The 14,102-nt window shown below is 38.5% G+C and overlaps 1 protein-coding gene and 1 non-coding gene across 2 annotated transcripts; one reads left to right on the top strand and one right to left on the bottom strand.

The window, feature by feature from the left end:
* Positions 1-10,257: 10,257 nt before the first annotated feature.
* Positions 10,258-10,364, bottom strand: LOC120084346 (small nucleolar RNA R71). Its single transcript, XR_005483705.1, has one exon. It is a non-coding gene; the product is annotated as a small nucleolar RNA R71 (small nucleolar RNA).
* Positions 10,365-11,175: 811 nt separating this feature from the next.
* LOC150034461 (uncharacterized) lies at positions 11,176-11,634 on the top strand. Its single transcript, XM_090316747.1, has one exon. It carries the CDS (start codon positions 11,176-11,178, stop codon positions 11,632-11,634), a length of 459 nt encoding a protein of 152 aa, XP_090172873.1.
* The last annotated feature ends 2,468 nt before the right edge of the window (positions 11,635-14,102 follow it).

Raw genomic sequence — 14,102 nt, 5'->3', positions numbered from 1 at the left:
ACATAACATTTATAGTCAACCAGCTCAGTCCGTTTCTAAAATGTCCCACCGATACTCATTGGCATGCTGTAAAATGCCTTCTCCGATATGTCAATGGAACCAAGCATTTTGGCCTATACATTCAATCCAATTCAGATATGTCCATCTCAACGTTCTTTGATGCTGACTGGGTTGCCAATGTTGATGACTGGAAGTCAGTAGCAACTTATTGCATTTTCCTTGGTAGCACTCTTGTGTCTTGGTCTGTCAAAAAGCAGTCAGTAGTGGCCCGATCAAGTACGAATCTGAATATAGAGCCCTTGCTCGTGCCTCAGCTGAGATAATTTGGCTTCAACAACTGCTAAGAGAAATCAGTATTGTACAGCTAAACTAGTCTTATGGTGTGACAATTTAAGTGTTGGTGCCTTGGTCGTCAACCCTGTTTTTCATACTAGGACGAAGCATATTGAGATTGATATCCATTTTGTACGAGATCAAGTACTCAAAGGACTCTTGGATGTTTGATATGTCCCTTCAGTTGATCAAGTAGCTGACTGTCTTACAAAAACTCTCACACATACTCAGTTTTTTGCTCTTCGACACAAACTCGGGGTCGTTGCACTCCCACCTCGTTTGAGGGGGGATATTAAGGAGGAGAATGGAAAAGCCCACGTCAGCAAAGCCAATGCCACAGTGGCATCACAGTTGGACACAATCAGCAGGTGATTCGACTGGGAATCCTATCTAACCGAATTGGTTAAGAAATTGGTTGATTGATCGAAGACCACTAGTCTTCTAGTGACATCTGTAATACAATATATATATATATATATATTTATTATTTTGCCCTCATTATTCTAGGGCTATTGTGTATAAATTGAAACCATAATTGATTGAATAGGGACAACGAATTCCAAGACTGTCTTGCCTTCTCAGCTTATTCTCCTCTGTCTTTTCGTTTTCCTTACTCTACCATTTATTAACTTCCTCAAACATTATTGACCACACCTTCCATTCGGCGACCACGATTGGAGCTTCAAACGACATCGCACGGTGTACGAACAGACGAAGGTGGCGACCATGATTCCTTCTTCTTCTCCTACGCGTACAAACCATCGGACAAAGGTAGAGTCTTCAGTGTCCGACAGTGGTAGAGACTGGGATGACATGCGAACATCAGGCAAAGACCTTCCACAGCCTCTGAGGTGGAGATTTTCATACCGACAACGGTGATTTCGACGACTTAACTCAACAGCTACATCATACTCAAATAGAGTTAGCAATGAGGTGTGGCTGGGGAGGAATTCCCCATCCCCGTCCCCCATGGGGAGCTTCATCCTCATCCCTACCCTGTCCCCGCTAATTAATGTTAGGACGGGGATGGAGATTCCCATTGATCCTCACAGGGACCCATCCCCAACTTTTTTTAAAAAAAAAGTAAAATACTTACTACAATAAATACAAAAATAAAAATAAAAACAGAAAATTAAATAAAAACAATATATAAAGAAATAGTGGAAACATACAGAAAAATAAAAGAAGAGATTTTTGAAAATTTTGTGCTACTGTGAGCACTAAACAAAGATTGTATAGGGTTTTTTAAAAAAATTATATTTAATAGGTAATTTGTTAATATATATATATATATATAAACAAAACGGGGTGGGATACTCTCCCTATCCACACCCCATCCCGAACCAGTAAACCTATTTTATTTTTTGGTTTGACCCTGATCCCCCGTCATACCAAGGATTCTCGGCCCCGACAAGGCGGAGGCCTACGTAAAGGAAATCGGATTTGAGATTTCCATGAGCAGCGAAAACAAGATCATTCCAAATTACAATCATGAATAAACAATGCATTTACAGTCGACTTCAAAATAAACGGTTATGCAATTAACAGAGATTACAGCATGAAAGTCACAAATGCACAAAAGGAACAACCGTACTAATAATGGTAGAAGCGCCTCCAAGCTCCGTTGCGCACAAACGATCGAACAATCAGTAACCTCAAACGCTCAATCTACACGACCACAAACCACAACGAACACTTCGTGCTCGTCTTCAATGATGGCCTCGGTCACGAACTCCTCAGCAACACGAACGACCTCCACAACACCATGAACGGCCTCCAAAAAACCTCGACGGTGTCGAGTTGAGCCTGACACCACCAACAAGACTACCTTAGTATTCTCGGTGTGAGAATCCAGAGGGTGGGCTCTGTTCGGACTTGGTATGAGGCAGACGGAGAAGGAAACACTGATCATGTACACGACTGGACAAGTGGGAGATAGCGGAGATCTATCGTATAGGTCGATGCCCAATCGTTTAGATAAAGCTATGCGATCATCTAGCAAAAGCTATGCGATCATTTAGCTCATTGTTTAGCTCGGTCTGTCGCCTACAGACTCTACACGATCGTTTACCTTGAGCCAACGATCGTTTAGTAAATACTGCACAATCGTTTAGCTCACCACTGCACGATCGTTTAACTCGCCACTGCACAATTGTTTAGCTCGCCCATCCGTCGTTTAGTAAATCCGAATTTACTTGACGACTTCGTGAGTTTCTTTTGCGTGAGAAAGAAAACTCAAAGAAAACCTTTTAGGAATTTTTAAAACTTCTTTTGAAAATAGGAATACCATTTTCCTTTAGACTCACGGTTACCATGATCCAATAATCACCCACTCATTTGGTTATTTAAAGAAAAAGAATTAATTATGATAAGTTGGTTATCATTTATATTTATAATAATATTAATTATCCAATAATTAATATTATTATAAATATAAATGATAACCAACTTATCATACTATATTTATAACCTATAGTTTTAATATTTCATCTCATGAAACATATAAACCATAGTTCTTTTTCTATTCCATGGTACCTAATGTAAATCTCATTTACATCAATCCTCTACTAGATGTATCTTATACATCATACCGATTATATCATATATAATCAAAATACCTCTTGCCAATTTGAACATTTCAAATCAACACCAAGAACTGATCCTCAGTTGAATCCATTGAGCTACCAAGGGGACCTTATGGACCTGTAGCTCGAAGCTCCAACGATACGTGAATAATTGACTAAACTCTTTAGTCACGGGATCCACCATCCGTTAACTGCCAGGCACTCCACTAAAGACCGATAGCTGAACTCTCCTTACTACAGATATATTATGTGTCCATATTAACCAATCAGCAGTGTGACAACCCTTCACAAATCGCTCGTAAGTATAGCTGAGCCAATAACCGTTATGCCCATGTAGTTATATTTGTCTCCTTAAGTACCATTGATTTCTCTAATGAATATAAGTCATAGTCCTACTATGATTGAGTCTTCTCTTCCAAAGAGAAGTTGTGGCCATTATGTTCAAGCCTCGACATCAGCCCTTAAGGGAGCAATCTCTCTACTTATCCTTGATTTGAGAAAGGAGCGAATTCCATCTTGTGGATTGAGTTCCCAGCTCTCAAATCAGACAAGTCCCCAAAACGGTAGGCATGTTGAGTTGGCAATCTGGCCAATCTCACTCATACTAATCAAAGGACCGCCCTCAAAGGCAGGAGTTTCCAAAACACTCAGGATTGAGGTCGTGTCATCTATGGTCGTTTAGATGAGATACAAAACACTTAGGATTGAGGTCGTGTGTCGTTTAGATTAGATGTAAGTCTCCAGTATTAATGACGTTATATACAGAATCTAGTCATCTCGTGGTCTAGGTCTTATACAAACTCTTGTATAGGACACCCCCGCTCCACGTCTCCACATGAATGGTCAGGATCTACCATCTGTAGTAGTTTACAATACTTGCAAACCTCTACAAAGCAGACCGTATCCGTAGTGTCACAAGGATCAGGTATCCCACCTTAATCCTTATACTACAGACCTATTTAGGTTATCACTTAAGGCATGATCCACTTTTATATCACATATACATGCTTAAGTTTACATAAGATAACCAAGGAGCTTTGTTTATTGGATATGAATAAATACCATAATTAAATAACATTTATTTTATTCATTGAACAATGTGTGTCTTTACAAAACAATGAGACTCCGGAAGAATTAGGACACCAATCCCAACACTACGAAAATTTTTGCCATCCCTATACTCAAAGTTCAACCACCTTCATGACTAGAGAAAAACAAATTTCTAATTCTTTTGGTAGTTTACTATTTTTTTTCCCTAGAGCATCTAGTTTTGTTTTGTTTTGTTTTTTTTTTTTTGGTTTATGAGTTTTATAATTTGTAAATTTATATTGGCTTCCAAAATAGAAAAGTTGGGTTTTTTTTTTATTCTTAAGAATATTGTTGTTAGTTTGTTTTGTTTTATTTTGTTTTATTTTTTTTTCCAAAAACAAGAGTTGCTCCACATTTATATGCTTCACATTCACATTGTTTTGTATCTTCTAAGACTCCCGCAAATATCTTCCAGCACACCAACTTACACACACCAATTTGCTCATTCTAACTCATTATGACACATTTATAAACATGTTTTAGGGTAGATATAGAAAATGTTAGAAAGGTTGTAGAGTGCTTTTCACTTACCGTTTTTTTATCTTGCTATTATCTTGCAGCATTTCGCAATTATCTTCCAACTTTAAAACTTAAAATCTCAAATCTCAAATCACTTTTATACCTCTTTTAGGTGATTTAGAGTGGGTTGGAACATGCTTTTTTCATCCATCTCGCAATTATCTCGCAACATCTTGCAACTATCTTCCAACATCAAAACCCGAAGCACCTAACTCCAAATCTTTTTTTATATGTACTTTTAGGTGATTTAGGGTGAGTAGAGACATGTTTTAGGGATTTTTTAACTATTATTTTTATCTCACAAACATCTTGCAATGATCTCGCAACTTCCAAACTTTAAATGGCCAACCTCAAATTAATTCCATCCTTGTTTTAGTTGATTTAGGATGATTTTACACATGTTTTAGGGAGTTTTTAGCTATTGTTTTTATCTAGCAATATCTTACATACATCTTGCAGACATCTCACAACCTTCAAACTTTAAATGTTCAATCCCAATTCAATTTCATACTTGTTTTAAGTGATTTAGAGTTGATTTAGGGTTGTTTAGGGTGGTTTTACACATATTTAGGGAGTTTTTAGCTACTGTTTTTAATCTCACAATATCTCACAAACATCTCACAACTTCAAAACTTTAAATGTTCAATCCCAGTTTAATTTTATGCTTGTTTTAAGTGATTTAAAGGTGACTTATGGTGGTTTTACACATGTTTTAGCAAGTTTGTATTTAATAATTTTTATCTCGCAAACATCTTGCAACTTCCAAACTTGAATGACTCAATGCTAAATCAATTTTATACTTTTTTTAGGTGAATTAGGATAGTTTTATACATATTTTAGAGAGTTTTTTAGCTACTTTTTTTTTATCTCGCACAATCTCGCAGACATCTCGTAACTTCCAAACTTCAAAGACTCAATCACAAATCAATTTGATACTTGTTTTAGGTGATTTAGAGGTGATTTAAAGTTGTTTTAGCTAGATTTTAGTTTCTATTTTTTATCTTGCAAACATCTCGTAAACATCTTGAAATAGTAGTAATTATGCAGTGTTTACCATCAAATATTTTGAACTTTTAGCATCTGGTTAACATATCATATTTTACAAAAAAATTGGCGTTTCAATTATGGACGAGCACCCCAATGTATTGAGACTTGTAATTCATGTATATGTAATATTAAGAATTCAATGATAATGTGTATATGTCTTATTCTTAGTGGTTTGTTATCTTACATTTAGATTTAATTTGGGTAATACATATGCAACAACAAATAATAGGGCAAATAGTACGGATGAGTGTGTTTCATTTTATTGGATTGATGCCCTAAATCTCGTGATCTTGTAGTTTGTAATTGTATTTGTACAAACATTTTATTTATCTAATAAAATAAGAGGTATTTTATTCGATATTTAGTTGCATTAACCCAAAAACCAATAAAATAAGATCTAAGGTTATCCGTTGTAATTAAAAATGTATGTGGAGACATACAGGTGGATAAGGTTGGGTACCTTATCATGGTGATACTACGGATACCCACTTTGTAGTTATTACAATTGTTGTAAATTATACAAGTAGATACTTTGACAAATCTTCTGAGCATTGACCATGATGCAGCGCTGACATTCTCACCTACCATGATAAATGACAATAATAGATCAAAGCGAGAATCCCAATGCAGAACAACATGTGGCTCTATAAATAGAGCCTTGACGCCAGGATGAGGGAGAAGCGAAAAGCACGGGAGTTGGAGAGAATAATCTACTTTCACTTTCCACCCCTTTTTTAACATTGAAAGTTCATCGGAGAAAGAGTAGAAGAGGGCTCATTCCATACTGCCTCACTATACAAAAGCCATCAACCTTCACAATCATATGCTGATAACGAGAGATTGCTATTAGCCGTGCATCCATTTCATCTTATTGCTATTAACGTGTTGTAGTACATGCTTATCTTGTTGGGGTTGATGCCCTAAATCTCATAGGGTCCTATAGTTTGTAAACATTGTTGAACAAACTCTTTATGTTTTTAATAAAATATTTGATATTTTATTCATTGTCTATAAAATATGTGATTTCCTAGTTGCATTAACCATAAACCAATAAACTAACATCTGAGGTTATCTTTGTAACTTAAACATGTATATGGGGACATACGGGTGGATCATGTTTAAGTGATAACCTAAATGGTCTGTAGTATATGAATAAGGCAGGGTACCTTATCCTAGTGACACTATGAGTATGGCTCGCTTTGTAAGTGTTACAATTGTTGTAAAGTGGTACAACTGATTTAATCCTGATCATTCATGTATTAGACATGCTAGCATAGATATTCTATATGGAGAAGTTTGTATAAGACCAAACCATGAAATGTTTAGTCTCATTATATAACATCGTTCATAATAGAGACTTACATTTCACCAAGATGACCATAGGTAACATGACTTGAATCCTGAGTGAGTTGTGAACTTCAGCCTATGAGGGCGGTTTTTTGATTTGTATACGTGAGAGTGGCTAGATCGCTGACTCAACAAGCCTACCATTCTGGGGATTTGTCAGATTGGGGAGCTAGGAACACAACTACACAAAATGGAATTCACTCCTTTCCTGAAGCAGGGGTAAGTAGATAAATTGCTCCCCTAAGAGCTAATTCCGGGTCTTGAACAATATGGCGCCACACTCTCTCCTTGCCCGAGAGGGATTTAGTCATAATAGGACTATGATCTATTATTCATTAGAGGGATCAATGGTAGTTAAGGAGTTAGATGTAACTATAGGGGCAAAATGGTAATTTGGCCCAACTGTATTTACGAATAGTTTGTGAAGAGTCATCGTATTGTTGATTGGTCATATCCAATGGACATAAATATATATATGTAGTACAAAGAGTGCAGTTGCCGGTCTTTAGTGGGGTGGCCGATAGTTAACGGATGGTGAATGATGTAATTAAAGAGTTTAATTAATTATTCATAGACTGTTGGAGCTTCAAGCTACAGGTCATGAGGTCCCCTTGGTAGCTCAATAGGATTTAGTTGAGAATCAGTTTTTGGATTAATTTGAATTGTTCAAATTAATAGAGGGATTTAATTATATATGATATAATTAAGTTATTTCAATTATATGTGATATAATTGTCATAATGTATTTCATACATTAAAGCTAAATGAGAGGAAATAAATATTTGAATGAGATTCAAATATATTTTCTATGAATGGGATTCATAGTCATTAAATTTAATATAAATATGATTTATATTAAATGCCACATAATAGAGAAAATAAACTATAGTTTATATTGTATGTGATACAATATTAAAACTATAGGTTATATGTTATATTTGATATAACATATAAGATAATATATAGGATAATATATATATATATATATATATACACACACACACACACACACAATATGATAAGTTAGTGATAATGGGCAGAAATGCATGTTATTACAGCGCAAAGATATAAAATAATGCAGGATTGCGATGGTAAAAATATACAATATTGCGTCCAAAAGCATTGAGTTCACAACATTGCGATCGCATGCGTCCATCGCATGAAAACAACTAACTTATGTATTTTGTGTAGAAAATGCGTTGGCGCAAGGCAGAAATGCGATCCGAAGAAATTAATGTCCAAGCGAAAATTTGCTCAAGAAGGTGGCCGCATAAAGCCAGCGCATCAAGGTGAAAGCTTAATAAATCACGATGGGACAGAAAGCTAATGATGGTCGATTCCGAATTAAGTTGACAAGCCGTTAATGACACACTGTAGCAAGTACACTCAACTTTTCGGTGACAAATATTCGGCACATCAGACAGAGAATTAATGACATCCCATCAGTGCAATCATTCAAGAGAAAAAGTTCTTCACCTTGAAGCTCTATAAATACCGAAGGCCACCTTCATTAAAGGAGTTCGCTCAGTTTAGAGAGTTCACCATATAGACGATAGTCAACCTTGTTCTTAGTTTTCTTATACTTAGAGGGCGGAAGCGAGAAAAGGGAGAAGACGCTGGAAGATCGTCCTGGTTAGCTCGAGAGAGTGCCAGGGAGCGTGGAAAACAGAGAGAGGGACGATTCTTACAAGAGCAAGAATATCTTTTGAGCAGAGTAAAAAAGAACAATGTAAAAAGCCTTGGGAAGCAAGAAATTGCTACCAGGCTCTTTATCTTTATTTCACATTGTCATTCTGTACTTTGATTTCATATATAGAATGGAACTTGCATTTCTACATCTGTTCACTCTCTTTAAAAAACGCATGAGTAGCTAAAACTATCGAATGAGTTGAGAAGTACTTAGCTAATATGACCTAAGATCTTCATTGCATGCGATCATCTTGTCTTATGTTGCGTCCATCACCCCTTTAGAGCTACTCGAGAGAGAGTTTAAAGAAAGAACCTAAGACTTGAGAGAGCTAGGTTAGAATCTAGACTTGAGAAAGCAAGATTAGATCTGCATAAACAAGAGATAGAGACTTAGAGATAAGCTCTGTTTGCCAACATGCATTGCATGCACCCTAGAGATAGGTTATGGTAGTATGCGGTCGCCTTGTGTATGTGTGTACCATTCATCATTGCATAGACAAGAATAGAGGCTTAGATGTAAGTTCTATAGACATCATCGCATACATCGCATGTGTTCTAAAACTAGAAGCCGTAGCATTTGCATTGAGAGATGACTTGCTGTTGTATATATGTAGCATGATCGCATAACATGAATGCAATCCTAGGAAGTGTTAGCTAAATCCCTTCTCAACCTATTCCCCTGCATATTCATCGCATCATTCGTATTATTAACTCCTTTCTCAACTCCGCTGCATAAACTTTATACTTCAACCAACATACCGACCAACACATTGATTTATTTGTTACCGCAAAGTAATAAAAAATCACCATTGCATATTGTTTTCTTAGTCCCTGTGTTCGACCCTGGGCTTACCAGGCAACTCAGAAGGATTTATACTTGGATCTTGCTGAGAAAACTTGCATGCACAATGCATATTCCACCATCGCATTCTACACCATTATTTCATCGTATTAACGACATGCAGCAAGTTTTTGGCACCATTTCCGGGGACTTCGGCAATACATTGTGCTAACGGTAACTTTTTTATTTTCTTTGCAGACTCTCTGTCTCTGTGCACTACTTTTCTTTAGGTAAGGGAAGAAGCGGGCGTCCTATGAGCGAAGGACAAAATCCTGAGCCCATTTATGACACAGAGATCGAGAGAACGTTTTGATGAAGATTGGGAAACAACCGCCAACAACAAGAAGACAGAACTCCAAGAATGGCAGAACAACCGGAAGAGAGGGCCGCAAACGCAGATAATATAATGGCCAACTCCATCCTCCTGGCGAATGACCGCAATAGACCCATTCGGGACTATGCGTCGCCCAATCTATATGATTTCTCCCCAGGAATCATGAGGCCAGCTCTGGATGGATCGAGGTTTGAAATAAAACCGATTATGTTGCAGATGATTCAAACGACCGGATAGTTTGGTGGAAGGCGTGGCGAAGATCTGCGTGCCCATCTCTGGAGTTTTATTGAAATTTGCAACACTTTTGTGTTCCTAAATATCTCTGCTGAGGAGGTTCGACTACATTGTTTCCATTTTCGTTGTGTGACTAGGCACGAAAATGGGCTTATTCTCTCGAACTAGGGGAGATTACATCATGGGAAGAAGTAGTTGAGAAGTTTATGAAGAAATACTTCCCTCCGATGAAGAATGCCAGAAGGAGGAAGTCAATTACAAATTTTGAACAGGAAATTGACGAATCGCTCAGTGATGCCTGGGCGAGGTTTAAGAGGCTGGTAAGAGATTGTCCGCATAATGGCTTACTAGACTGCTTACAGATGGAAATTTTCTACCACGGACTGAACCCTGCATTACAGATGGCTATCAACACGGCAGCAGCTGGTGGTTTGCTAGATAAAACTTATGATGAGGCCAAGAATATATTTGATTGCATTTCTAAAAACCATGAATATTGGAGAGAAAGTGATCAAAGATTGAGAATCAAAGACAGTTATGTGAATAACGGGGCCATCGCATCCCTTGAGAGCCAAATGACTGCGATGATGAATATGATTCAAGGAATCGCAATCAGTAGCCCAGGAATGCATATTGAGCAAGTTAACGCAATCAACCAGACGACCGCAAGTTGTGCTACTTGTAGTGAAGGCCATCCAATGGAGGAATGCCCGATAAAACCACAGTCAGTCTATTTTGTGAAGAATAATTTGTTTTCCAACACGTACAACCCAGCGCTGTCTATCTGCATTCTAGAAATTTAGATGGGATAGATTGCGAGGGAACTAAAGAATAGACTACAAAGGGCCCTACCGAGTTCAACTGAACTCCCGCCAACCCAAGGGGTACGGGAAAAGAGCAATGTCAAGTTGTGACGTTGCGGAGTGGAAAGACTGTGGCGGGGGAGAAGAGGCCTAGTCGAACTGCTCCAATTGCTTTAAAACCAAAGATTTTGTTGAATCGAGGAGAAATAGAAGAAAAAAGAAGCCATGGAACCAGAGATTGTGTCCACCTCGAAGCCAAAAGAATAGGGGACTGTGAGAATACAGCTGCCACCATTCCCTTAGAGACTCAAAAAGAAGAAAAATGATGAGGTATGGTATCAACGCTTCATGAATATGCTGAAACAGTTGCATATTGACATTCCTTTCACTGAGGTGATTGAACAGATGTCCGCATATGCGAAGTTTCCGAAGGACATGGTGACAAAGAAGAGAAGCATTGGTAAGTTCGCAACGGTGGCATTGACACAAAGTTCAAAATCCATAATTCCACTGAAAATGCGCTACCCTGGAAGGTTCACTGTACCTTGCTCTATCGAAGTGTTATACATCGGTCAAGCACTTTGCAATCTCGGGGCCAACATCAACTTGATGCCCCTGTCAATTTTTAAGCAGCTGAATGTGGGGCAGCTGGCGCCCACGACGGTGACTATCCAATTAGCGGATAGATCTCTTGTGCATCCAGAGGGGAAGGTGAAGGATGTTCTAGTTACCATCGAAATTTTTTTATTACCAGCAGATTTCATCATCCTGAACTATGAAGTAGACAAGGATGTACCCATCATTCTGGGATGATCACTTTTATCCACTGGTCGCGCTCAGATTGATGTGTACAAAGGAGAGATCACACTGAGCGTGAATGGACAAAAGCTCAGGTTCTACATTATCTGAGCCATGAAACATCTTAATGAAGAAGACCTCAATGAATTCAACGATGAACCAAGTTTGAATGAAGAAGAAAAGTTCAAAAATGAAAATGAAGATGAGGATGCGACCGCATCCATAGTAGCATGCAATGCAATCACAGAAAAACAACCAAGAAGATGAGATGATCGCATCCAAAGAAGACCAACTGTCAGTGAATGAAGAAAGAAAAACAACAAAACCATCCTTGGAACAACCACCAATAATAGAGCTGAAGACCCTTCCAAACCACCTAAAGTATGCGTTTCTGGGGCAGAATGAAAAGCTACCTGTAATAATTTCCTCTGCACTTAATGATGATCAAGAGAATGCACTGCTAAGCATCCTGAGAAAGTATATAAAAGCAATTGGTTGGACGCTCGCAGACATTAGAGAAATTAGCCCCACATACTACATGCATAGGATTCATCTCGAAGAGAATCACAAAGGATCGCTCGAACATCAACACAGACTCAACCCTGCGATGAAAGAGGTCATAAAGAAGGAGATAATCAAGTGGTTCGATGCGAGAATTATCTATCCAATAGCCGACAACACGTGGGTCAACCCCGTGCAATGCGTGCCGAAGAAATGAGGGATGACGGTAGTCCCTAATGCAAATAACGAATTGATACCAATGAGAATCGTCACCAGATGGAAGATTTGCATGGACTACCGCAAACTGAATACGACAACAAAGAAGGATCATTTTCCTTTGCCTTTTATCGACCAGATGCTAGACCGCCTAGCTGGAAATGATTCTATTGCTTCTTGGATGGATATGCCGACTATAACCAGATCATGATTGCTCTTGAAGATCAAGAGAAAAACCACATTCACTTGCCCGTATGGAACATTTGCGTTTCGACGCATGCCGTTCGGCCTATGCAATGCGCTGAGCACTTTCCAAAGAGGTATGATGGCCATCTTTTCTGAATATCCTGAAGATTCTGTAGAAATTTTCATGGACGACTTCTCGGTGTATGGTTAAACATATGAATTCTGTCTCAACAATCTGGAGAAGATATTGAAAAGATGTGAAGAGACGAACCTCGTGCTTAATTGAGAGAAATGCCATTTCATGGTAAAGGAAGGTATTGTGCTTGGGCACAAGGTCTCCAAGGATGGGCTGGAGGTGGACAAGACAAAAATTGAGGTGATTGAAAGGCTCCCACCTCTAGTGAATGTGAAGGCTGTTAGAAGCTTCTTAGGACATACTGGCTTTTATTGATGTTTTGTAAAAGACTTTTTAAAGATTGCACGACCACTAAGTGCGTTGCTGGAGGCAAAAAGAAAGTTTGACTTTGATGAACAATGCCTCAACGCATTCAAAATATTGAAGAACGCATTAACAATCGCACATGTGTTGATCGCATCGAATGGGACACAACCCTTTGAACTAATGTGCGATGCAATCGGTTATGCGATGGGAGTAGTGCTGGCACAGAAGAAGAAAACAATGCTACATCCCATCGCATATGCGAGTAAAACCTTGAACCCTGCTCAAACAAATTACACGACCGCAGAAAAAGAATTGCTTGTGGTGATATTTGCGTTGGAAAAATTTAGAGCTTACTTGCTGGGAACTAAAGTAATCATTCACACTGACCACTCGGCGATAAAATATTTGATGACGAAGAAAGATGCGAAGCCGAGATTGATTAGATGGGTTTTCCTCCTCCAGGAATTCAACATGAAAATTATTGATCGTAAAGGGACGAAGAACCAGGTTGTGGACCATTTATCCAGATTAGGAAATCCAGAAGTTGATCGCAATCAGCCAGAGGTGAACACAACTTTCCCAGACGAGTAGCTATTTAAGATTGAAGAATTACCATGGTACACGGATGTGGTTAATTGGTTTGTGAACAATTTCCTGAAGACTATACAGACCACCAAAAGTGGCAGCTCAGACATGAAGGCAGATCATATTATTGGGATGAGCCAAATCTTTATAAGAGGGGGTCAGACCAAAATTTTCGCCTATGTGTACTAGATGCTGTTCACCAATGCATATTATCACAATGCCATGAATCGCTATATGGAGGACACTTTGGAGGCCAACGCACAACAACGAAAGTCTTACAAAGTAGGCATTATTGGCCAACATTATTTAAGGATGCAAAAGACTATGCGATGAAATGTGACCGGTGCCAATGCACGGGAAACATTTCATGGAAACACGTGATGCCCATGAACATCATTTTAGAACTGGAATTATTCGACGTCTGGGGCATAGACTTCATAGGACCATTCCCACCATCGAATGGTTACAAATATATTTTGTTAGCCGTCGACTACGTTTCCAAATGCGTAGAAGCGGTAGCGCGTGCCGCAAGCGATGCGACGGTAGTCTCCAA

Source organism: Benincasa hispida, chromosome 8 (assembly GCF_027475165.1).
Source record: "Benincasa hispida cultivar pf3 chromosome 8, pf3_genome.v1.1, whole genome shotgun sequence".
NCBI lineage: Eukaryota > Viridiplantae > Streptophyta > Magnoliopsida > Cucurbitales > Cucurbitaceae > Benincasa > Benincasa hispida.
The sequence above is the reverse complement of the archived record's forward strand: the minus strand, read 5'-3'. Positions and strand labels throughout refer to the sequence as shown.

Excerpts from the sequence above, each read along its gene's own strand:
- LOC150034461 (XM_090316747.1), top strand. The coding sequence starts at position 11,176 with ATGCTGAAACAGTTGCATATTGACATTCCTTTCACTGAGGTGATTGAA.